General features: G+C 32.9%; 1 protein-coding gene across 1 annotated transcript; it reads right to left on the bottom strand.

The window, feature by feature from the left end:
• Positions 1–208: 208 nt before the first annotated feature.
• On the bottom strand, positions 209–27,781 carry LOC133191231 (atrial natriuretic peptide receptor 1-like). The gene is made up of 23 exons (XM_061326984.1): positions 27,459–27,781; positions 26,768–27,145; positions 25,347–25,507; positions 24,943–25,083; positions 19,296–19,431; positions 18,166–18,257; positions 17,921–18,062; positions 17,681–17,762; positions 17,389–17,506; positions 16,742–16,810; positions 10,992–11,069; positions 10,629–10,733; positions 10,285–10,356; positions 9,970–10,117; positions 9,325–9,486; positions 8,986–9,154; positions 8,275–8,424; positions 6,041–6,164; positions 2,467–2,535; positions 2,103–2,277; positions 1,200–1,298; positions 767–858; positions 209–500 (listed from the first exon to the last, which is right to left on the bottom strand). The coding sequence occupies exons 1-23, from the start codon at positions 27,748–27,750 to the stop codon at positions 441–443; spliced, it is 3,114 nt and encodes a 1,037-aa protein (XP_061182968.1). The 5' UTR covers positions 27,751–27,781; the 3' UTR covers positions 209–440.
• Between the last annotated feature and the right edge of the window lie 29 nt (positions 27,782–27,810).

Genomic DNA, 27,810 nt, shown 5'->3' with positions numbered 1-27,810 from the left:
GAATATAGAAAAGTATCAGTTACCATTCATTTAGTAGTTGTTCCATTCACCTACAAATCGAATAACCCAAATATCAAAACTTTGAAATAAAACATTTTATGAATTTAAAAGGTGAAGATAACGAACAGTGAAATAACAAATTCCATGTTATAAATAAGACAATGAATTTGTTTATACTGATAAGAATTTATTTTCATATTCTATCGCTCAAATACATGCAGTTCTTTACATCACAAATAAACAATCTTTGTAAAATTTCATGCATCTTATTCATCACATAAAATTGCATGAAGTTAAAAACATACAAAATGTAATTTACATATAAATTTAAGTATTTTATGAACATCAGAGGATTGTCAAATGTATCACTGCATTGTAATATCGTTAACATCAATTCAACAAACCAGATAAATGTTGATCAGTCAAAACGCCAAATTAATTTAGATAAGCCGGATTCCATCTCTGCGATTTAACCAGTATGTTTTCATTACACCTTTGCCCTAGAAATACATACATGTATCTTAGATTCTTAATTATGGTTTGAAATTCATTTAAAAGGTTTATCCGATTTGTTTCTGTTCAATTAACCTTATCGGTGTCGATCACCCAGATTTCCATTTAATATGCTAGTTATTTTGGAATATTTGTCTTAATTTTTCAAAAAATATTTTTAAAACAAAATTAGCATCCTATCAACCATAAAAGCTGAATCAAGCCTTAAAACACTTTACAGAGACATCAAGTTTTAAGACTCGTGTACGTTTACCTTTACAGGTATTTGCCCCCTTTCCTCCAGCTCAAAGTCTTGGTTGTCAGCAAGAAGATTTCTAGTAGATTCGCTTACATGTATTCTCATTGCTATTTAAGAATGCAAGCAATAATACTTACAAAATGAATTATATACATTTTACCTTTGACTGAAGTGAATGTTAGATTCTAACCCATATAAACAGCAGCCGCTATTAAAATGAAGTGCTCTGATAAAATGTTCTTTTTTAAACAAATTCTGTTAAGTATCCTTGATTAATACATGTACATTATCAAGTATTTCAAAAATAGCATTCTGCAAATTTTAAATAAGATGAACATTTTTTGATATCATTTGAAGAATTATAAAACTAAACAGTATATAATCAAAGCGCAAGTTATCAGAGGAAAAGCTTCCGATAATAAAAATATATGTTATGAAATGTACTCACCCTCCCCATTTGACTCCATTCGAGAGGCAGTATTTACTGTATCACCAAAAAGACAATATCGTGGCATTTTTCGTCCAACAACACCAGCGCAAACGGGTCCTCAATATCAAAAATAAAAATATTATGAATAATGTTAGTAAGAAGCCTTAAATTCATTCCCATATTATAGTTTTGGAGCTGAATTCAGGATATCTTTCTAAACTCTTCAATGAAATATGAAGATAAAGAAAATTAATCAAGCTCAAAAGTCCATTAAAACAATACAGATTTGGAGAAGAGCAAACACGGACATCTTAACACATCAGAGGTGGATCAGGTGCCATGGCCAAGTAAGCATCCCCTGTCAACCTGTCACACCCGCCGTGTGCTTCTTGTCAGGTGATAATGGTACATTGCTATTTAAATGAGGGAAGTCGAGGATAGAAAAATCGAAATCGTCACGTTTATCATATAGTTTTGCTGCTAAGTTACCAACGTCTTTTTCTAGCAAAATATCCAAAATGGAAAATATTGTGATGAAAACGTTCAAAGTTAAGTTGAAATTTTCTAATCATTAACAATTCAAAGTGGAGTACAACCTTCCAGACAAGATATACATTAAGGCGCAAATATCTTCGCCAATGAGACTTTCGAATCAATTATTGTGTTATGGTGAAAATCAAGAAAAAACATTGCATATTCCTTATCGGATGTCCCCAAAAGCTTACCTTTTTCGTTTCACTTAAAATTTTCACAATATTATATTTTGAGATAATGTACCTTGTGGAGAGACAGTGGTTACCAAAAACCCACCCCTATCCCATTTCATGCTTCCAGCATTCGCAAGTAATATCTAATGTTTAATGTATTTTAAAAAATAAATATTTAAAAAGATTTAAATAACACTTTCAAATGTAAATTTACCTGAATGCAACCCTATACGAGCACGTAATTTTTCACTCGGTTTGTGACGTATTTTAAATATTTTTACATTATCTAGTATGGCAGTAGACATTCTGGCTATTTCTACGACATGCCTGTCACCGTTACGTACTGGCAGACCAGACACGACCATGTACGCATCACCAATTGTTTCTACCTGAATAAAAAATATTTCATTTATAAACAAAATTATCCATTTTTTTCTAATATTCCAATGATGAATATGATTATACTGTGTATATTTGTTTTTGGTCTCTGTCACAAAGATACGAAATCCTTTTCTTCAAATAAAACTTTCACTTTGTAACTGAAGTGCTATAATTTTGTCGACTGAGATTTCACTTACCTTGTATACATCATAATTTTCAATGATTTTATCAAAACAGGTGTATAGATCGTTCAACAGATCGACAACCTTAAATGAAAAGTGTAGAAGTATTACAAAGATTAATTAAAGAGTGTAAATCATTTTTTGTTATTTTTATATCCCATTCAAGATTCCAGATTCATTTTATCATCAGTACAGATTTAGAATCGGTATTAAAACGGGAGCTTATAGGAACAGTAGGTTTCTTGTTTACTTACTTTCTTGCTCTTAAACCCAAGTTTTCGCAGAATAACTTTTCAGGAAAAGAAATCGGTTTTTCGCTATCCTTCTATCTTTATGGAATGGAAAAATGAATATGATTTCCAAATAATATTGAGAGTTTAAAGTCAAGATCAACAAAATGCAAGTACCTACAGATTTATCAAAGAATGAGTGCACTTTAGAGTGTCATTTGGAGCCTTTCCGGCCACCCATTTTAAGCCTTAAATTAGACTATATTGCTAAGTTAATCTATGATTATTGTGCATACATATGCTTTTGATATTTATACTTCGAATATTTTGCTAAACATATTGCTATAATTTCACACAACGTCATTGAAATGAACATGTATAAGCCTTAAATTCCGGAAATTTGAACTGGACCACTTTCGAATTTAAAGTACCCGCAAATGGGCGGAGATATTTAAATCGCATGGAAGTGGAATGTAAACATTTACACATTATTTCCAAATTGATTCTACAGTATGAATTTAAATGGAGGAGAGAAAGATTGTGTAGTTTCATGATTCACACAAATAATAAATGATTCATGGCCATACATATTGTTCATTTTCATGATTAGTAACCATATGTTTGATGCCTAGCACCGAATTAGATCAATCTTAAGTTTTCGTATATGATAAAAAACGCCCCCTCATTTTTCTTTAGCTTTATCATTTTTCATTTTATATGCTGAATGCTTTTCAATTCAAAGAATGAATGTACGTTTTAAGAAAGATTCACATGTACATGACTTCGATGTCACACTACATTTAATCGTAATTCACTGTACATGTAGTACGTAGAGTAATACAAACGTGTAGTGAATCAAATTATACATGTATGTAGTACTCACAGTAATACATATTTTTATTATATGCATGTATAGATAAATAACATTCGGAAATAAAATATAAAATTTTAACTTGAAATTTGAGTCGCTAGGTTAACATGAAAACTCCAAGAAATACAAACTATCTGTAATTTAAATTAGCATTTTATTGACGGAACAAGTATATTTCAGATTAAAAAACATGGTCAACGAAAATTCTACAACGTTACTATATCGATAATCACTCGCTTATGTCTTCAACATCTCTTTCATTTCGGCAATCCAAATATTGTCAGGTATGATACTAGTGTTTAGGGATGTGTCTGTAGATGCCTGCAGACCATAATACAGAGGCGACATGAGCTAACACAGCTATATACTAATCGTGCACTTGATTTGCACTGGCAGTACCAGAATTTCCCTCAAAATACCAAACAAAAAACACAATTTAGTGAAAGAAGACAAGGTAAACTTTAAGACCCTAATAAAATTTTCGCAAAATTCTTCATTATTTTGAAGTTGTTCAGACCGGTACAAACGGTGAGATTTGTAGTTACTGTATAATACAAGTATTATATTTGTATTATAATACTTTCCTGTACACACCTTTATACGTTTTATTAGATTGTTAATAGACTTTAGGGATTTCTACGTGTTTCCCTCGCAATATTTCTCTCTCTCTCTCTCTCTCTCTCTCTCTCAATAATGGAAAACGAGGTTCTGTCTCAGTATCTGTTATCGTATTATGCATTGCATTAAAACTGAAAAAAAAACCATCGTAATGGAAACAGCGGCGGAACACTCGTATATGTACTTGGTGCACATAATGCATCGCTAGATGAGGTGCAAAAGAGAAGACCCCAGTAATTATAAAAACTTCTTTAAAATAGATAACGCTGCATTTGGGCAACTTTTACAATTACATGTAGTTACTCCTTTTGATCTTCCCATAAAGCAAAGAGTTTTTCGATATTTTTACTGCATGCTAAAGTCGACCATTATTTACCATGTGCTTTTTTTGTTATGATAAAAATAGGATGACCACAATGTGAGTACTTTTGATTTGTTTAAATATGAAAGGTAAGTTAAGACTTGTATTAAGAAATAGAGCATTGCCCTATTCTTAATACAGTTTTATAAGATTCAAAAATCTTAGGATTCACCGTATTAAAAGTCAATACATAGTCATACATGTGTACAGCCCTGAAGTCCATTGACAGACACAATGAAAGCATATCGAACAGTGGAATGTCACGTGAGTAAAGTGATTATAATATCAAACAGGTAAAATAGGTTGACACTCGGTGACCTGTTAATTTAGTAGCTAACCCGAGCGTAGTTTGGAGAATTTTTAAAAAAAAAAAAAATACATATGAGCCGCAAATTGTCCAACATTGCCCTTTGGATATGTTTAAGTTTAAATCAAAATACACATTCTGTGCAAATGAGAAGAATGGACAAGTTGCGGCTCGATGTAGACAATGTCGTTGAAAACTGGTATGCATATGAATAACAGTAGAAATGTGACAAAACTGCTAGACCCCTGTCGCAAAAACCAGTGTCGCTCGGCATTTATTAATATTTTTATGTGATATAATATATCAAACCCTGCTCTTAAGATATTGTTTAATAATTCTGATTCAAAAAGTTTATAAATTTCGGAAATCTATTATTGGCAAAGCACCGGGATCCAACTCTCATAGCTTAAGTGCACTGATCCTTTGAAGAAAAAAGTTCCTATAGTAATACTTTATAACTATACCTAAATTGGTAACATAAAGTCAAAATTTCAATGAGAAATGATTGATTGGTTGATTGTATGTTGTTTAACGTCCCATTCGAGAATTTTCACTCATATAGAGACGTCACCATATACTGGTGAAGGGCTTCAAATTTTGACCTTTACTTGGCACTCAGGGCCATTGAGCAGTAAGGGATCTTTATCGCGCCAACGCCTGCCGTGACACGGGGCCTCGGGTTTTAAGTTCTCATCCGAAGGACCCGCAGCTTTCACTTCAAAGTGCCGAGCGCATGGCGAAGCAACAGTTGCTACCCATTTTTTATCGACTTAGGTCAGTCGCGGCCGAGATTCGAACTCACGACCTCCCTATCATGGAGCGAGCGCTCTACCGACTGAGCTACCGTGAACGGTCAATGAGAAATGAAGAAAATGAAGAAAACACTAGATAAAAGTTTGGAAGTTTTTCCATATTCGATTAAACAAATGTATCCAGATTGCCTTCCGTCTTTTAGAAAACGATATTTTTCAATTCTTGACCTTTTCTTAAAATAATATTTAAGTGAATGTACACGCATGTTAGTATCTGGATAACTTTTGACATGGAATTCAAATTGAATTTAATAAAATTGCTTCATTTTCTACATAATTCAGTTATAGCCGTAAAGTATAGGATAAGAAGTTAAAATTAATGACGTCATAATGGATCTCGCACCAAAAAGACAGTGTAAACTTATTTTCTTGATCTTGTCCTGAATATACCTGCATTGGGGTACTCTCGGATGAAAGGGACGTAAATCCAACAATGTCACTGAAGTATATTGTAACACAACCAAATGCCTCGGGATCTACCATTCGACCATTTCTTAGTTCATCGGCGACATACCTACAAAATCACAATAATCTCATATGTTTATAAATAAAAATAGAAAAATGAATGAAATATCGGTTGAATGTCAGAGAGACAGGGAGAGGGGAGACATTCAAATTTAAATTTTAAATGCTTTAGAGGAACTATGTGATGGGACTTTGTAACAGTATACAGAGACATAAGCGTAGTCATGGACATCGGTCTATTTTACACGATGCCTGTTTTGATTCACTACTACCTTATGTAAATAAACAGTTAGGCACTCATAATATTCGCACCAAACTTTATTGTGTCCCTTTGAAAGTTTTGAATAGTCTATTTGTAAAGGTCAAGGGAAGTCCATATTTGGATTCTTCAACACCAGAATACAGGATCGGATCTGTGATTATGGACCATTGCAAATCATAAGATATTTAAACCGTCACATTTCGCGGAAGAAAATACGAGAAGAAAAAAAATTATTATAAAAGGGCAAAAGTTTAGGGAACCTCCATCTTTCAACTGGCGACATAATTTCAAAAATATTATGAATTCAGTAGAAGATTACGCCAGACGATGGGTCAAATATGAAGAAAAGACCTTGAAACTTTGTCAGAATGGATCAAATGTATCAGATGGATGTGGAAATAGCGCATTAAGCGATTTAGGGGCAATATGAAAACCATCTATCCTTCAGTTTTCGACAATGCAGAATTGAAACAAAAATTAGAACGATTATACGATCAGTATGTACTGGTTCCCGCTGATAAAGCAGGTAACAACATTGTCTTTGTTTGTAAGCTCATTATTTGAATTGCGTTTTAGAGATACCACAGATTCTAACACATCTGTTTCATGTTTGGATATTTTCCTAGAAAAAACTTAAATGGTAACCTAACAACAAAGCTCTATGATAAAAGGAATGACTTCAATTTTTCAATCGTCAACTCCCCTTACATTAGTAGCAATATACCCTTATCACCTGCATATGGGGTTGATTCGATACGCAAGAGCACGCTCTTTGTATGAACAATTTCTAAAATTGACAAACATGTTGAAGAACAAGGAAATCAACAGTCTCGTTTGAAGTCATCATTTCGCAAGTTTTATGGTCGATACAATGACCTTGTCAGCAAAAACAACCTGTCATTAAGTTAAATGCTGACTGACGTTCTTCATACTAGGTGTTAGGCCTTTATTTACACACTGAATTCTCGACGAATTTTTCCGTTTTCCAGATCATGAGAAGGAGCACACGGCGGGTGTGACCGGTCGGCAGGGAATGCTCACTCCTCCATCCAATGAGCTTTTCTGCTCAAATTTTGTCCGTTGTCTGTCGTCGTTGTCGTCGTCGTCGGCGTCGATGTCGTTGTAAACTTTTCACAATTTCATCTTCTTCTCCAGAACTACTGGGCCAATTTCAACTAAGCTTGGCACAGAGTATCCTTGAGTAAAGGGGATTCAGGTTTGTTTGGTCAAATGAAGGGCCACGCCCTCTTCCAAGGGGAGAAAATTACAAATTAGTGAAAAATTAATGGAATCCTTTAAAAATCTTCATCTCAAGAACCACTATACCAGGAAAGATGAAACTCATGTGGAATCATCCTCAGGTAGTGTAGATTTAAATTTGTTCAAATCATTACCCCCAGGGGTAGGGTGGGGCCACAATGGACGATCAAATTTTTACATAGGAATAAATAGGAAAAATCATTAAAAATCTTCTCAAGAACCACTAGGCCAGGAAAGATGAAACTCATGTGGAATTATCCTCAGGTAGTCTAGATTTACGTTTGTTCAAATCATGACCCCCGGGGGTAAGGTGGAGCCACAGTGGATGAGCAAAGTTTTACATAGGAATATATAGAAAAAAATTTTTTTTAAAAATCTTCTTCTAAAGAACAGCAAAGCGCTGATTGGTCATATTTACAGGGAAGCATCCTCAAGTGGTGTACATTCATGTGTTTTCAAATCATTACCCCTGGAGGTAGGGTGGGGTCACAATGGAGGATCAAAGTTTTACATAAGAATATATATGAAAAATCTTTAAAAATCTTCATACTGTATTTATTTTCCAAAAACAAATGGTTAATCGTAGTGAAAAGGTCTTTTAGAACGGTGTATCATTATACAATTACTCAGTTTGTACCTTGGTAGAACTTGGTAAAGGAGCTCCTCTGATCTTCTTTTTTCTTCTAAAAATGCTTGTGTTCTTTCTTCGACTAAATCTTCCAAATTATTAGCATACTCTTCCATCCGGGATAGAAGATTATCCAAAAACTTATCACCAGTTTTATCCCTTCGAACAAAATATTAGAAGGGCATATATATATATATATATATATATATATATATATATATATATATATATATATATATATATATATATATATATATATATATATATTGATGATACATGAAATTCATTGTAAATGAAACTATTCGAATAACTTTCACTTTTCTTCTTAATGTGTTCAAATTTACTACATTATACAGTTTTTCTAATCAAGGTTATCAAAGTGAAAAGTGATTAAACTGAAAAAATCGATGATTATTGCAATTTTGCTGCTTGCAAAAATAATAAGGTGAAAGAATGGTGGCATAGAAATATAAATATTTTGTACGGTATTTTAGTTATTTGTGATTTATGACCCCTTTATTTTAAGTTGAAGTAAGACAATTTCAAAATCTCTCCGTGGAATATTGGAAGGTTTAATGAATATCCGGTCAATTCAACATTAAAGAGAACATCATTTTCTAAACATTGATCTTTTTGTAATACTTATATTAACGTCTTTAAAGGTCAAAAATATATAGAGCATGGAATTCAAAATCTATGTAGCAATATTAGTTTCGTTACCAGTGCAATCGTGAAGCTTCTTTTTTGATTGCAGTAAAAGTTGGTCTAGCTTTAGGGGTTTCATTCCAGCAAGCCTTCATTAAATTTACCATTTCTTTGTCAGCGTCAGCAACATCTAACCTTGGGCGGAATGGTGTTTCATCAACCTCCTTTAGCTTTCTAATTATTTCTGAAAATATAGAAACTCAGGTGGATTTGATTGTGAAAGTCATTAAAACAAAAAAAAAATTAAGGCAAATTTAGAAATAATTCAAAGCTTGATATTCATAAAACAGACATACAAAGGAGAATGATTAAACCATTCACCTGAATTTTTTTTTTTTCACTTTTTTTACGAACCTTCAAACGAGAGAAATTCTTTGTCGTCCTCGAATGCCTCTTTACGTGACAATATTTCATATAGGATAATTCCAAAGCTGTAAATATCAGCATACTGCATCTCCAATACATCCCTCTCAACTTTTGGTTTACGAAGTAACTCAGGGGCAACCAGCAGAGTATCTGTGACGTTTTAAATACGATAGGACAGGGTAAAAGCTAACTTGTTATTTTCCGGAATCTTTTAAATTCTGTATATCTAGTAAGATTTTTATTCATGTTATGACTTTGATTCTAGATTATTTCGACTTACTACATTATATCAGATTTCCTATGGTGATTACCAGTGCTTGCGAAAGACTTAAAATGAGTCTGATTGGGCATACAAAAACTGACCACATATATGGATATATATATATATATATATATATATATATATATATATATATATATATATATATATATATATATATATATATATATATATATATATATATATATATATATATATAAAACTACAGTCTTTAACTATTATGGTTTGCATTTTTGTCCTACCTGTTTTAAAAAACAAAGAAATCTCATTGGACATTACTATTTTGGTAAAGACAATCAATTTGCACAATCTGGTTATAAAGAAAAAACTGTTAATATTTATGTTTTCATTACCTTTATCAGTAATATCTATACAAAAATCTCTAAGAGACTGTATTCCAAACTCTGTAACTTTTAAAACAAAGCGGCTGTCGATCACACAGTTCATACTAGTCAGATGACCGTGATATTTGACGTTGGAGCTATGGATGTAGTCCATTGCCTGCAGATTAAGCACTTATTTAATGACTTAATAATACTTGTTTCGATATTATACCTGAGAGCATCACTCAATTTTATTCCAAATACACGTGAAATTTTTTTGATTGTTTCAAACTTTTCCTTTTCATATTGTTAATATTAAGAAAAATCACAAACTCTAAATTTTACCTGAATTATGTCACAGATTAAGGACGCTCGAAATTCCCAATTCAGTGTGAAGGAATCATTACTTAGAATATCCTTCAAGGAAAAAATAAGATATTTTGACAATTATTCTGACAAGTTCAACTCAGTATAGAACTTCAGATTGTGCTACATGCTGCTTATTCTTATTTGCAAGGTATCTAAAGAAGTTAAAATCATATCTCATTAAGTAATGTCTGGATTTAAAGAAATAAGTATATTTATTTTTTAGAAATATATAATTAATATATAATGAAAAGTTGAGTTACACAGTATGATCAGATAATTAAAAGTTGAAACATTTGATGTTTGTGCTCATAACAAAATACCCTTAAATCCCCACGGGTACAGTATTCATTCACAGCATAAACACCTGAGGTACTCTCGGTTAGTCCGATAAATTTTGTCAAGTTGTTACAGTTTATGTTTCTAAGCTGAAATAAAAAAAAAAACATTTAGTCAAATATATATGCTTTCAAGCTCTAAAATCAAAAAAAAAAAAATGTACTCGATGTATTCTAATCTACAAACTGTAAATTTAAGTCAAATTGATAATGTTTATGCATTAAAGATAAATACTCTAAATGGAAAAATAAAAACTTTGCAATTCTTAAAGAAAAACAATACAATCAGTTTCAACAAATACTTCAGTGCATATTTGTCATATTCCTATCTTCATTTGTATCCCATACCTGTAATAAATCTAAAAGGAATTCTCTTGTGGTAGGCAACGCATTCCTGTTGAACTTGAAAAGAGACACCTTTGCCCCCTGATGGAATAACAGATGCTTGACATTTACTGTAAGTATGTTTTCTTTTCAAAAGCGTAAAATATGTTATACTACAACGATACTGAAAATAGAAAAAGTTGATTGTGATGGAACACAATAGAATTTTGTTTAGAATATGCAAAAGATTGATAAGCAAATAAAGACACTCAGTCTTTTTTTTTTTTTAAATACAAAATAACACATTAAATTACGTCCAAGGAAAAAGGAAAAGGATGAGAGGTCAAAGAAATGTGCCTTGAAGATTTTACTTAAAGGAATGTACGAGGGTCATTCAAAACAATACGTAGTCATATTCAAATTATCGTCATATTGTTTTTTTAGCCAGAAATTTAGATCTTCATATTGTCATATGAAGAAAAAAATTTGTCGATGTGTGGAGGTTTCATTCCTATTGAGTAAATAGAACTCATGGTATTTAAAATTAAAATCATCATGTTTGGCCACCACAGAGCACTACTGACAACATTGTAACGTCAAAAACAAACCAGCATGACAGTTTCTGAAAAATACTCCCACTCTAAATTTCACACATGATCTTTGGCACATTGCAAAACACCTTCCTATACCACTTGACTTAGTTTGCCAGCAATTTCAAAAGACTTATGTTAGTTTGATTTTTTTTTTCCAAATACTCTGCTTTAACAAGTTCAGCAGCAGTAAAGTGCCCATCGCTTTGTCTGATTTACTTATTCTTTTCATGAGATTTTTTTTACTGATAATCTGTTTCCTCTCGAGTTGACCATCGTCTGATACAGAGTCTCTACACCAAAAAAAAAACTGTCTTTGCCATCTATACACAAATGCACAGTTCCCTTTCTGCTTCCACCAGTATTTCCAAAGTTTATTTCGGACTTTTCCCGAGTGCAACATACAAATGTATTGCTAACTCGCTGCTCTGTGATGTCTTGCAACTTCACTTTTAATTATTTTTATTATTATTTTAATGAAGACTGCCTGTTTTCTGCAATTGAATCTTGCTTTAAAAACCAAATTTAACATTGAGAATTTGCATGTGAAATGTTTTAATTATACACAATTTCAACCGTCACGGTAGCTCAGCCGGTAGAGCGCTTGCTCCGTGATCGGAAGGTCGTGTGTTCGAATCACGGCTGCGACTGACCTAGGTCAATAAAATATAGGTAGCAACTGTTCCTTCGCTAAGCGCCCGGCACTTTGAAGTGAAAGTTGCGGATCCTTCGGATTAGACCTTAAAAACCGAGGCCCTGTGTCATGATAGGCGTTGGCACGATAAAGAACCTTCACTGCTCAATGGCCCTGAGTGCCGAGTAAAGGTCAAAATTTGAAGCCTTTCAACGGTATATAGTGACATCTCTCTATGAGTGAAAAATTATCGAACAACATAGAATCAATCAATTAGGCTATCATTAAAAATATCTTTGTTTCCCCTAACCCGACCCTTAAATCTCAAGTTGGATAGGTAGGTAGGTAAATATTTTTTTTTTCTGACAGCAGCTTTGAAAATACATTCTGAGATTTGATGGAATACCTTTATAATCAAGAAAATTAAAAAAGAAAGCGATTTGTTAACAGAATATCATACAAAGACCATTTAACAGTAATAGGGAAAATTAATTCGCAACTATTACTCAATTGAACTTGTGAGACCCACTCCAATGTAAATTTATTGATATCGAATATTCAAAAAGATTTTCAGATACGCAAAACCGGACATCCAAGTATATTATTCAAACCTACTATTAGCTTCAAGTGTTAACACATGCAATTTTCTTTTTCAATGGCCTTGTGTTGTGCTGTGGTTCTAGAGCATTTCGTCTTGGAGTCCCTAAGTAAGGATCTAATTTTAAGTCGCAGGTTCTAATCCCAATGAGGGACTTTGAGACTGGTCCTTCAAATGGGACCGTAAATTCTTGGGTCCAGTGTCGCAGTTGATGTTGGCACAGAAAAGATCCCTCACTGCTCAATGGCCAAAAGTGCCGAGTACATAAAAGTATGTAAACAATATTTATTTGATCGAAACCATATCTTAAAATGATTAAAATGCCATACACGATGTAATAGTCACGATGTTTAACCCATGAATAAAAGGCATTAAGAAATAACGTCTGAATAATGTTCATCAGGATGAAATATGCAGACACGTATATATACAACTCCTGTCGTCCCATATAGTTAACATAGGAACATAGATGAACCGTTTATTAGATCAAAACTCAAAATAAATAAAATGCAGTGAAATTGATTGATGTGTTCATAAGGTGGGCCCCTCGTCTGCTAATGTACATATAGTCATGAGACGGGCCTTACCATGTACTACATACTTTAATTTTAAAAGACAAGTTTGTAAATATCACCAAAACACTCTTAATTAGTCATGATATATTTTATTAACGAAATGTTTCAAGAGTGTAAGATTCTAATAAGCTAAAGGCATAAGGTTATTACGTCGCCGTTGTTTTATAACACAAACTAACCCTTTGTGACCACATGTGGGCACCAATTTATTTCCAACAATGTCGACCCTTCTGATAAAAACGGATTTTGATGAAATGATATTTTATAAAAGTTGATAAAATTTTAAAAAAAAATATTTGAATAATCTTACTTAAAAAATCTTTTCAGTCGGCGCGATTTAATTGGGTCGGTCGCGTTAGGGGAAATAAAGGAATTTTTTTTATTTTGGGCTTATATACACAATTTCATGATTTAATTTATTTTATTTTACTGAGATACGACTATAAACATAATTAAGGGCCCTCTCTACACTGCACCCTATTTTCAGGGTACTTTTGTGTAATTAGACTGACCCACCATTTGACATATAAGTAGAAAAAAATTGTAATCTGAACTGTATCACATAATTTAAAATAAATCCAAGTATTCTAAACATTATTTTAGACCAAGATAGAGTATTTGAAAACTTTATTTGCATGTATTTTATCCATTTGAGTAAGCGAAGGCAATTTTTCTTTTCTATTACTTCATTGTCTTTGACGATTTTTCCTGAATGACAAAGGCACGCTCCCTATATTAAAAATGAGTTAGTTAATTTCAAAATATCCTCCTTTTTGTTATATAATTTTCTCAAAGTCCAAAAAGCATTTTTCATCAGTGTATAGAGGGTCCTTAAATGTGTTTTTCGTAAATCACTATAATTTGACGTGTTTTTGTCCTTTTTGATTTTATTTATCATGATATATATTTTTTTTAATTATTTGAAGTTTACCTTGAAATTTAAAACTCTCAAAACCTTCGGAAAAATATCATAACTTCCATAATACAAGAAAGCTTCAGACCGATATCATATTTATAATAAAAACCTGTTTAGAAACATCTTAATTTTTAATGTATTAATTTGGATTTAATATGACGTTTTGACAAAAGTCTACGTATGTTTGAATGACTCTCGTAAATGAAAAACAAGATGTGTTTGTGAAACACTGATGCCCCCGTATGGCAGCTTATGGCGAAGGTTAAAGTTTCTTCAAATGCAAGTCAAAATCCAGGCCAAAATATAAGAAATGTTGATACCCAAAGAAAGGTCTTGTCTCCAGAAATACACCTATGAAATTTGAAAGCCCTAGATACAACTGTTCAGAAGTTATGGCGAAGGTTAAAGTTTTTTGAATAAAAGTCAAACGTCAAGGTCAAGGTCAAAGTGGTTGGTATCCAAAGGAAGATCTTGTCACAAGGATTAAATATGTGAAGTATGAAAGCGCTAGCATCGACCATTCAAAAGTTATGGCCAAGGTTAAAGTTTTTCAAAAGTAGGTCAAACTCCTAGGTCAAGGTCAAAGGGTCAAAGTGGTTGGTATCCAAAGGAAGGTCTTGTCACAAGGATTACATATGTGAAGTATGAAAGCCCTAGCATCAACCATTCAAAAGTTATGGCCAAGGTTAAAGTTTTTCAAAAGTAGGTCAAACGCCTAGGTCAAGGTCAAAAGGTCGAAGTGGTGGTTGGTATCCAAAGGAAGGTCTTGTCACAAGGAATACACATGTGAAGTTTGAAACCCTAAGCACCAACTGTTCAAAAGTTATGGCCAAGGTTTAAGTTTTTCAAAAGTAGGTCAAACTCCAAGGTCAAGGTCAAAAGGTCAAAGTTGTTGGTATCCAAAGGAAGGCCTTGTCACAAAAAATACACATGTGAAGTTTGGAACCCCAAGCACCAACTGTTCAGAAGTTATGGCTAAGGTTAAAGTCTCATAAAATTTTGCAAAAGGTCAAACTCTAAGGTCAAGGTCAAAAGGTCAAATATGATGGTACCCAAAGAAAGGTCTTGTCACAAGGAATACACATGTGAAATATGAAAGTCATAGCTCCAACCAATCAAAAGTTATGGGCAAGGTTAAAGTTGACAACAGACAGACAGACAAACAGACAAACTGACAAACAGACAAACGGACAAACAGACAAACAGATAAACAGACAAACAGACAGACAGGACAAAAACAATATACCCCCTGGATCTTTCGATCCGGGGGCATAATACTTGTAAAAATATTAATATTCAGCATTATGATTTCTTAATCGTTGGACTGATAACTGAATAACTGTTAAAAAATTCTGAAGTTAAAAAACAATATGACAATTATGATAAACTTTGCCTATATAACATGCACTAATATGTATAGCTATCGTAACTTATACGTCACGTGTAAAAAATGTAAATTAATTCAGAATACGGTTAGGATTGAAAAGTAATTGATTCTATAACTAGTACAGTATTATCTAGATGAGACGTCCGACCGATTACTCAATCCGTTTATCGCCCCCTAATAATATATAATTGTAATGGCTAAATACAGTTTTGTATGAAAAATAGTTTAATATGATGTTTTTACTTAAAACATTGCCCTTTCAATTTCATTTGTTGCTTTGACAAAAGTGTTAATGAAAAATGAAGCAATTTTTTTGAATCGAAAGTAGGGATGAAATTTCATTGGGTTTTAAGCAATCCTTTGGATTATAGTAAATGTAATAAAGAAATGGAAAGGAAAATGCAGATGCAAACTTTGATAAGACGCTAAATGTAAATTAATTTCTAATAAGAGATCGAGAATATCTTTATAAAAGATAACATACGAATTGATAATATCGCAATGTATAACTAGAACTCTTCTATGGTTAAAATGACAGATTTACCAGCAAATTCTGCTTATAGCAGTTAACTACCACTCATTAATTGTTCGACCCAGGCAACAGAATAACACTAAATGAAAACACTGCTTGATGTTTAACAAGTTTATTACAATTTCAGGCCAGATGGCTTGTGTTTGAATCCTTGCTTGGTCAGGCGCAATTTCCTGAAATTCTTGTGATAGTATATTCGATTTAATTTGAAGATTAATATTTTCATTTTCTAATTTTTATGCTCAATTCATAAAATTATGTTTTAAATAATCATTGTACATGTACTATTAAACTTTTGTTAATAATCACATTTTCATTACTTGTGTTCAGTAACAGTCCAAATTTGAAGGATATCAGCACCTAAACAATCTAATATTACACTTAATATCAGACTGCTCACTAATATCGGACATTGTCAAAGGTCATTCTTTAGACTGCAAGAATAAATGTATGACATCTCAGAAATATATATATATATATATATATATATATATATAGAAAGAGAGAGAGAGATTTAAAAAAAAAAAAAAATAAAAACTAACCTTATATACGGCCACCAGAGTGTTTCTGTATTTAACCAAGCTTAATTCTTCGTCACACAAAGACTTCAGCTGTCAATATACGAAACTCTATTTTTATGACACTTTTGCAATGTTATTTCCTTCTAATAATAAAGAGGCATGGAGACAGATTTGAGGGAACTTAAAACTTTCGGTTGACTTTCATGACTTACATAATGCAAGAGTGTTTCAGATCGATATATCATAAAACCTATATAGAAACATCTTTCATCCGAAAATTATCAAAACTACGAAATTTCCGGCGTGTTTGAATGTCATACATCATAGCACTTTCATATACTAAAACTTATCCTTAGAATTCAAGGAAAGTAGGAAATGTAAAGTATATTAATAAATGATATAAAATCCATAATCCAAAAAGTTAAAAAGAAATATTAGAAAGTAAAATCAACACACCAATATTGTAAATTTGCAGTCTGTGATTGAGCAATATCAGCAATTCAAACACTCTCGGTTAAACATTAATATTAACAATAATAGAGCTCGTTCTTCAACCAAAACGCACCAAAGACTTTGTAGCTCCATTTTTTCATTAAAAGTACTTTATTGTATTTATTGAATTTGTACATACGCATTGTGCGATTTAAAAGTATTTCAATATATTTTACCTTAGACACAGAAAACCCAATACTAGAGGTTTCGCTTTTACCAGAGGAGATCCATATGATCTCTTCCCAAGGGATCCGCCACCAGTTGCTGTACAATTCTGACTCGTTTTTCATTCTCCTACCAAATAATTTAAATTTGTTAAGATAAAGTATATGTATAGATATACATGTACATATTTCCATACTGTACACTGTATATAGACAAACTTACTTCAGCAGTAATAATGGATGAATCAAAACTATTTTAGCTTAAAAACCTGAAAGTTATATAATTAAATTAATGAAGTGGTACCTGTAAACAATTAAAACAGATAAGCCCAGGAGAAGTATCACACCTGAGAACACAATTGATATGATTCCAATCAAAGGAAACCCTGAAATCAAAATCAGTAAAACAATTACACAATAATTATCACTAGAACTGATGATTTCAGTGGAAACCGAGGAAGAAAAACCTCAACAGTAAAGTTCTAGAATGTCATCATAAAAAAGAAACTTGATATTTACAATAATTGTTCCACTAGTTTTTAACCTGTGATTTGACATTCAGGTGCATCTCCAGTAAAGCCGCATCGAGGTTGGTTTGCTGGTGGACCCTTGTTGTTCGGCCAGTGTATGGTGACATCAGGGTCAAATTCAAACCTTCCTTTTGATCCGTAAAAATATCCAACTGCCTAAAAATTATCACGAGTTCAAAAACAGTTGAAAGTGCAAAAGACAAAATAACACTTATTACAGAATATAAATAAGATATATTTCTAAGCTTAAAACATATACCTGGAATTCCCCCGATTTTGGATGCATATCCAACAGCATCATGTCCATTTCTCTGTCACCATTAGCATTAATAAGAATCTCTCCACTTACTCCTGAATTATGGACATATAATATTTATTAATAATTCCAATTATTTTATTCCAATCACTCTGCCACATCTGTTTCATATTTTGGTATTTGAATTTGATGTTTTCCTTGTGACTATAGGCGATAAGGGCCAACTAACATCTAAATTGTATGACTTTATATTAATCAAGTAATATTCCAATTTCATTTGCTTATGGTGTTTTTGTCTCCCAACTCATCGCTACTCATGAACATGCTCTGAATACAATGAATTTTTAAACCGAGACAGGTTATTGACAAATATGATGATAGTGCATGGATTTCAACAATCTCGTATTAAGTCAGAATTTCGTATGATCCTTCCTCTGATGTTTTAAAGGTCCGTGTTTGCTCTGCTCCAACATCTGTTTTGTTTTAATGGACGTTTGAGCTTGAATACTGTTCGTTATCTCCATACATTTCATGTAGATTCTTTGGTCGTTATAATGACCATGTAATTAAATACTTACTATAATTGGATCGTATTTGACTAACATATTCCATACCAATTTTTAGGCCTTGTTTTTTTTTTATATATGATTAGACTGGGGTTATTCTGTCCACCTGATCAATACATAATGTTCATGGCGGATGTGACATGTCGACCAGTGGATGCTTAATTCTCCTAGGCACTTGATCCAACTTCTGGAATATCCTGGGGTACGTTTTTTTGCCCTTTCACAAATTTGCATTGTTGTAAGTTTTTCGATCAATCACTGTTCGCTACCTTCACATTTTTCATACTATTATCAAGGGAATGCAACCACGCTCATGTTTCAACATTTTTTCCCCTTTATTTCTTTCCAACGAGGAGATAAAAAACTTTATGCAACTGTTGTTTTTTTCAGTTGGATTTTCTTTTCATTGAATTGCAAATTGTTATCGATCTTGATTTCAGACTGAATTATTATATCTTAAATAATCTATTATTGTTAAAGAAAAGTGGTTATTAAGAAAAAAAAACTGAATTTAAATGTGTTTTATTAAAAGTTTCTTAATTGCAGCATGTAAGTAATTTCACTAACCATGGAAAGTTCTGTTCCAGATCCTGCTCTTAATCATCTCCCCGTTTTTATAATCTTCTCCAGCCTGTATAGTTTCTTTTAGGGCTTGTCCGTAGATCGTGAACGCATCATAGAACGCTGTAACATAAGGATTCACCTATAACAAGAAATAAAAACAATTTCTCCTATTGCCCCTATAATATCCATCACTCTCACACAGTGATTATTCATCACTCCCACCCAGTGATTATTTTTATATCTGTTACACGTTAGAGAGAAACTTGGTGAGCATTTATTCCTGTAGTAAAAGTGTACACATGGTTTGAAGAAATTAATTTGTACAAAGGATGAAAAAGGTTCTTTAACATGTACTCGTTTGTCACCGGGTTTTATTTTAAACTCTTATTCATTTCTTTTTTCATATCAAAGACACTCTCAAGACCTGTAACTATCTCGCATAATATGAAATCCATTTTTCTTTTATGATGAAGGGGGAATAAAAAAGAACCCTTAAATCTACAGAAATTATTAGTCAACATGAAAGAAGACTTCGTGAAACCGCCACAAATACACGGCTTTTATTCATTTACAGGATTCACCTCTTGAACAAATATTTTTCTGCATACCAATTGACTTTACTTTTACAAAGATCATATAGTTGAGTGGAAAGAAAGGAATAAAAAGTGGTACAGTCCGAAGGAAGAACTTTGTTAAGAAAGACAAAAAAAAAATAAACATGCAAAGGAGAAACTGATTACTTCATTTAATTACGTGGGCAAAATTCTGAAATTTCTACGAATCTGATGTATATGAAATTTATAGAAATGGTCAATAATTTCAATAAATTCAATGCAAACAGATTATTGGAATTCCGTGGTCACTACTTGTACTCCTCTTTTAGCTGGTCTGTTTTTATATTCCTATGAAGCAGAATTTATGCAAAACTTCTACATGAGAAGGGAAAAACTCTTGTTCGGTCTTCAACCCAACCTTTACTTAGTATATATATATATATATATATATATATATATATATATATATATATACAAAGACAACTTTTTAATTTATCAAAATATTTACTTTCCTTCATATGTTGACTCGACATATCCCAGTGAACTCGATATCAAAGACTTCATAGAGTCTACTTCATGTACATTTCTTTCATATTTGGATTTTTTACTGACTAAAGACGATAAGGATAAGTGTCAACTGACAACTACACTGTGTGACAATTTGACAAATGGGTTGACTTTGGTTTTTTCATCGTCAATTTTCGTATATAATATTCCACTATCACCTGCATATGGAGTTTGTTTCCGAACTGATTCGGTACACAAGAGTATGTTCAAATTTTACACCGAGGCAAGCTACTGATAAATAAATTACTTTTACAAGGATTTTAACAACGGTGTTTAAAGTAATTGTTTGCAAATTCTAATCACTTTTTTGCAATTACAGCCTATCGTTGAGCCATGTTTTGTCTGATATATTTCGTACCAATTGTATGGTCATTTTTATATCAAATTTGATTAGAGATTACTACCTGATCAATACATAGGGCTCATTGCGGATCTGATCGATCGACAGGGGATGCTTACTCCCCTAGGCACCTGATTCCACATCTGGTGTTTCCAAGGGTCTTTGTTGTTGCCCTGTTCAGGATCCGTATTCTCCACTCGATTTATGAGATTGATCACTGTTCGTTACATTTACCTTTTGCAATATTCTGCTGGGTCGTTCAATTATTCGGGTAAGTCTTTGCATCTCCATGTCATTTTGGTTTAGTCACATTAAATCTTTTTTTGCAATCCACAGTTCGGGAAAACCGATCTATAGATAGATGTTAAATTAACTTATCTCCTAATCAGTGTCAATTCCATACACAAGAGGACCAATGGCCTAGAATCGCTTTTCTGATAAATTGCATCATTGTTACTGTCACTTACTTTGGAGTCAACAAATTGCCAGGTCCGAAGACACATCAACTGCCTGGGTTTAATGTTTCTAGGCTTTTTATTACTAGTATGCAAGTTTAAAACATTTGACAATAAATAAAGATAATTGATATTGTTGGTCACTTTGACCTCCTTTTTGTTAACACATCCACATGCCCACTTTGCACCAATTTTCTAGGTTTCTTCATCCTGAATAACATAGTGTTGAAAATGTAGAAGGGATTTCGAAATTTTAACCATTAATATCAAAAAGTAGATCATTGTGACCTAGTGTTCGGTCAACATATCACAAGATCCTAAGAAAATCAACTGACAGGTTTGATGATCCTAGACCTCTAGGTATTCAAGTTAAAAATATCTGACAAAAAATAAAAATTATTTCAAAAAGTAGATCACTGTTATCTTCGAGTTAAGTTGCATCAACAATTTAAATTTCATAAGCCCAGTATATTTCATAATATTTTATAAAATATTATAAACTTTTATAAAATGATAAGCTATTAAATTCAGAAAGGAGGTCAGAGTGACTTACTTTTTTGTTGACACTCCTTAAACAAAAAGATGCATCAACTTACAAAGTATGATAATTCTAAGCCTCTTAGTATCTTAGCTATAAAAGATGTGAAATTTAATTGACACATAACTGAGAAAGTAGGTCTCTGTGACTTGTTTTTTAATTGACATTATTCTGAGGTAGATGACAAGGTTTGATTATCTAAAGCTTTACAATGTCCAAAATACAAAACAAACTGAAAAAAGATGCATCCTTGCTCATCATAATCATGCACATAGTTCATCTGCTAAATACCCAGAAGCAAAGAAAATTTTCAAAGAAACAATGCATTTTCACTTTATAAACAATAGAGCCCCGCCAAAACACCAGAACCTCTTATCCGGGGGCAATGAAATTCACAAATCTGGAAGACGTGTCCTTGCTCATCATAACTGTAAACTTAGTTTATCTGCAAAATGCCCAGGATCATAGACATAATGCATTTTCACTATGTTTTCAAAAGACAACTCCACAACATAAGCCCCTGAACCAGGGGCCATAAAGTTCACAATTTTGGAAGAGGCCCCTTGATCTTTTGATGTTTTACTAGAGAAATACATTGTTGGCAATCTAACTCAACATTATGATTAACGTGATGACTTCAACATTTCTATTGTCAACTTCCATAATTTATATAGCAATAAGCCATAATCACCTGCATATAATGTATATGTCTCCAGGTTGATTCGATGCCCAAAAGGCATGTTATGTGTACGATCAATTTCTACGACGACAAAGGCTACTGGCAAATAAGTTTATGTCACAAGGATAACTTCAATCTATTTATAGTCAATTCGCAAATCCTGTGGTCAATAAAATGACTTCGTTTGCAATACAACGTATCGTTAGGTCGGAGACTGAATGACATTTCGAAAACCAATTGTTAAGCAGATTTTTTCATACTAATTTGTCTACAGATTTACCAGATCAAGAAAAAAAAGCTCGCGGCGGATGTAAGAGGTCTATAGAGGATGCATACTTATGAAAAAAAAAGATAAAGATAATGAACATTGATCGCTCACTTAAAAAATCAAAAACAATACAAATATGTGAAGAGGGCACACAACACAGACCCCTGGAGATTCCAGAGGTGGAATCAGGGCTAGGATTCATAAACATACTTAAGACTTGTGCTTAGATTCACACATAAGTATAAAGTAAATTTTTAGCTAAAAAAAATTCATACGCCATATTCATATAAATTCTAAGTGCCATTCTTAGCTAAGTTTCATTCTAAAAAATTAGATTATTTAGGTTAGGTCACGCTAGCAACTCATACAATTTCCAGAACAAAAAGCGCACTCTTTTGTGATGGAGGTATTTAGTTCTATGTGCATTACATCACAACTGATATGTATAGCAATGTCATCAACATTGCACATTTGCAACTTACAAGTTGATAAATTTCTCATTTCTAGTTTCTAGTTAGATGATATAGCGTGGTTTCTTCATGAAAAATTAAGATTAAGTGTTTTTTCAAAACTTAAGAATATACTAAGAAGTTTTATGAATCCCAGTCCATGTACCAAGGAGGAGTAAGCACCCCTTGTTGACCGGTCACCCGCCGTGAGCCCTACGTATTGATCAGGTAGACGGGACATTCTGTCCGTTAGTCCGGAAGTTATTCTCCATGGCACCCGATCCGATTTCTGATGGTTTTATGTGTTCTGCTCTCAATTTGTAGTGTTTAAATTGACTTTTGAGCATAATAATTGTTTCTTATCTTCATGAAATATGAAGATAACGAACAATAATCAAGCTCAAAAATCCACGGAAACAAAAGAAATTTCACGCAGAGCAAACAATGACCTCTAAAAACATCAGAAATGGGATCAGGTGTGGTGAAGGAGTAAACATTCTCCATCGAGGGATCGATCACATCTGTCGTGTGCTCCTTGTCATGATCTTACAAACGGAAAAATCAGCAGTCAATTCAGTGCGAAAGTAATAGCCTAACATTTTTTTAAAAAAAAAAAACGTCAGTCAAGATTCGAATCAAGGATAGATTTATTTGCTGACAAGTTCCTTGTATCAACCATAGAATTTGCAAAATATTGACTTAAAAACAAGACTGTTGATATTCTTGTTTCATCTACATGTACCTATTTGTCAATAGCTTGTCTCGTTTTAGATATTGTTCGTACGTAGAGCATCTCGAGTATATCGAATCAACTGGGAGACATAAACTCTATATGCAGGTGACAATGGTGTATTCCTAAATAAATGAGGGAAGTTGTCGAAGAAAAATTGAAGCCATAACGTTTATCATAAAGTTTGTTAGGTTACCATAAACTTTTTTTCTGGTAAAATATCCATATATGAAACAGATATTTCAGACTCTTTTATTTCAAATTAAAAGGGGTATATCGAATCAACGTAGGAATGAAAATTAATATTGTTAATTAATAAAACGTCATCGATATATATCTAAATGATGAATTGAAGGAGGCCACTACAAGAGACTTCTTTTCATGTAGAAGTTTCTGAATAAATTATGTCTTATATGATTAAAAAAAATAGGTCTGCTAATAACGGGGTGCAAATGTAACCCATGGGAATTCCGACAGATTTATTGATAGACTTGATCTCCTAAAAACTTCATATAAAACATGCCTACCATTTATCAAGTACTTTATATTCAAGCAAACATGATTAAATCTAATTCAAGTTTATATTTCACGATTTATTATTATAATATTGTTTATTGCTTATAAAAATTGTTTTCAGTAAAACATATAGAGATAACGAACAGTATTCAATCACAAAAGTTCATTCAAACAATACAAATAGGGAGCATAGCAAACATGGACCTCTAAACATCAGAGGTGGGATCAGGTGCCACGGAGGAGTGAGTATTCCCTGCCGACAGCTCACACCCGCCGTGTGCTCCTTGTCATGATCGGGAAATAATATAAATCCGTTGACAATTCAGTGTGTAAATAATGGACTGACAATTAGTATGAAAAATGTCAGTCACCATTTGACTTAGTGATAGATTGTATTTGCTGATAAGGTCATTGTATCGGCCATAGAACTTATGAAATAATGACTTTAAACGAGGCTGTTTATATTCTTGTTTCATCAATTTGTTTGTCAATAATTTACCTCGTCATTTAGAAATTATTCATACGTAGTGCAAGAAATGAAATGTTATACTTACATCATATCCTCGGTCATCAAAGCTAAAATTGTATAGCTCCATGGATCTGTTTTTCACCTTTGATTCAAATGTTCTGAATTCATTACTTGCTGGTTTGAACAAACTAACAACAAGCAAAGATTCGTAGGCTTTCTTCACAATCTGCATGTAAAGTATAACATTCAGTATTATTGGAGGAAATATTTCGCAGGTTAAGAAATTTTAGGAATAAAGAGAATTTGCATTGTGTGTGCAACATTTCCTTAATTCAGTTTGTTGACTTTGGTCCAAAAATTATTTTTAAATTTAAAATATTATAAAATAAGCTCAATTCTTTTCAAAAAATGAAGCGGTTTATCCATGAATGTGTAATAAATATTCACTTCAAGAATAATCTTTTTTTTTAATTAAGAAAGTCACTTTACGCGATCGTTTTCGTCTGATTTTCTCCATGAAATGTCCCCATTTCCAATTCCTCGAAATGCCTTATAATACACAAAAACGTAGTCACCGTTCGTCATCCCTCGGGAATGAGCCACTATCATAAGTTCTCGGAGAGCGACACTGTCACATGCTATCACAAACACTGAAAGAATCGGTTTACATTAAACACAGATCACACGTAATGCTAGTTTTGGTATTGAAGAAAATTTGTCTTCGAAGTTTTGATCAATTTAATGATTCACAATGGAATAATTTTCCAATTGATGCGGAACCTTCCATATTATTGAGAGCTTTTGAGTACAGTGCAATCATTCTAGAATTACAGTTTTAAAAGATGAAATATATTACAATGGGTTTACAATATACTTTGCCTAGAACATTAATTTTTTACGACATTGTCTTTCAATAAACATAATTTGCAGTTAATATAATTCATTTCTATTCGTGTGCGCGTAAAACCAGAATAGTGCAAGAGAAAATATGCTAAAAGTTGCATTATTGATAGTCAATAAATTATAAAATGTCAGGCAAAATGCTCGTTGAAATGAAATCAGCACCAGGATATTGTATTCCTTCACACATAGGCGCATTTATAATATGAATTATTAAAAAGAAGAGTTAATTTTGTGAAATAATATGTAATTTTGTTCATCAAAAGCATATTCAAAAATGTAATTTGTAGAAGATATGTACGCCTCAAAGAGGTTGATAAATTTGAAAGACATTGAGATCAATACACATTTTGTTTTCGTGCTACAGCAAACATGAATTTTTACGAATAGAATAGAACATTATATGTTCTTATTATTTAGTGCATTGTAGCTTTTACAACAACTTACTGATAAACGCAACATCGGGAAATCCCGACTTTTGCGTGGTGTTATATATAAAATGTACAAAGAAGTACATTGTACCGTATTTTGGTTTATTAGTCCCCTACCGGTGAAACCAGAGGGGACTATAGGTTTCCTCTGCGTCTGTCCGTCCGTCTGTATGTCTGTCTATGTATGTCCCACTTGGTTTTCCGCACTTTTTTCCTAAACGCTTGCAGATATTGAGTTGATTTTTGTATGTGACTGTATCTTGATGAGTTATAGATTAAGTTTGCATTTCGTCCCGCTTCAATGATTTTTGACGGAATTCTGGCATTTTCAATTTTTAACGGGAACCAGATTACACTTGCAGGTAGGGGACAAGTATTGCATTAGCAATGTTTGTTTGCATTGCCATTAATAACAAGGGTTAACCTGCTAACCTGCATGACAATACACCCTTTTTTATAACCCCCCCCCCCTCCCGCCCTATTAAGATTTAAGGTGTACTTTCAAAAGAAACAACATATGTCTCATTTTATGAACTTAAATTTGTTTTGTGAATACGTTTCCAAGAGTACAATGCTAACCTCTTGATGATGTGCTTGCAGTGGTCAATAGTTCGTTGTAATCTTTTTCCGAATCAGAAACGAACTTCAGAAGTGTGGATCTTAGCCCTGCTTTTTCAAATTCCACTTGTAGGTTTTCCCCAATAAGTCTGTTGAGGACCTTACTTGGTAGAGTGCGTTTACCCATCAGATCATACATAACAGTAATGTCGGTCCAATTAAATTCTTTGAAAACGTATCTATAAAATCGTCCTAATTGTGCATAGTTGTAGGCAAGCCTTGTGAGAGTTTTAAAATCTCCTTTGTTGCCCAGATCTTCGTTGGTGCCGACCGGAGTCAAAATCGGATAATTCCAGTAACTAGCCATTCTCCCAACCACGTCCACTGCTGCACTACAACCTAAATATGAAGCACAAACAGAAGTTGTCCTTAAAAATAGTTCAATAAAGTCATTCATCCAAGTAAATTTCAGAAATTTCCATTTCTGACATACAAAGATAATTTTAGAAATAAATGTTTCCTACGTACAGTGCAAAAAAAATGCCTCAACGGATCTCAGTAAATAATATTCACTTAATCTTCTGTATTGTTGATAATGTGTAATAGTGTAAAGCACAGGAAAAAAATCTGCACAAAAAATCATTCCACTTGACTTGCAACATGATCATTTATGTGTTTATTTGTAGGATGAAGAGAATGATTAGGCACTTACCAGGTCCTATGAACGCTGACACGTTCCCTACATAGTACATTTCCGCCGCTATCGCACCGACCTTGTCCGCCACACACTGAGACTGGGGTACACTGAGGAGGAATGTGATATTGGCTTCCTCTTCCAAAATTTCCTGAAGTTTTTCCATTCCCATTTCGATAGCTGGCCCTGTGAGATAAATGGCAAAGGGCAATTCATCTTTGTCGGCTACAATAGTTCCAATTGTAATATTCTGACGTTCTGCCAAGGCGGCTCTCGTAGCCAAAAATATACCAAGCCAGACGAGAAACATTTTGATTCAGCTGTTTGTAGAATCCCAAAGTATCATCGATAAGGACGCTTTGAAAATATG

The sequence above is a fragment of the Saccostrea echinata genome, unplaced genomic scaffold, assembly GCF_033153115.1.
Source record: "Saccostrea echinata isolate AGI-Se365-2 ecotype Australia unplaced genomic scaffold, CSIRO_AGI_Sech_v1 ptg000023l, whole genome shotgun sequence".
Taxonomy (NCBI): domain Eukaryota; kingdom Metazoa; phylum Mollusca; class Bivalvia; order Ostreida; family Ostreidae; genus Saccostrea; species Saccostrea echinata.
The sequence above is the reverse complement of the archived record's forward strand: the minus strand, read 5'-3'. Positions and strand labels throughout refer to the sequence as shown.

Excerpts from the sequence above, each read along its gene's own strand:
- LOC133191231 (XM_061326984.1), bottom strand. The coding sequence starts at position 27,750 with ATGTTTCTCGTCTGGCTTGGTATATTTTTGGCTACGAGAGCCGCCTTG. Across the intron at positions 18,063-18,165 it reads CAAAATCGGGGGAATTCCAG|GCAGTTGGATATTTTTACGG; the intron begins GTATATGTTTTA and ends GATAATTTTTAG. Across the intron at positions 17,763-17,920 it reads ACCTGAATGTCAAATCACAG|GGTTTCCTTTGATTGGAATC; the intron begins GTTAAAAACTAG and ends TTTTGATTTCAG.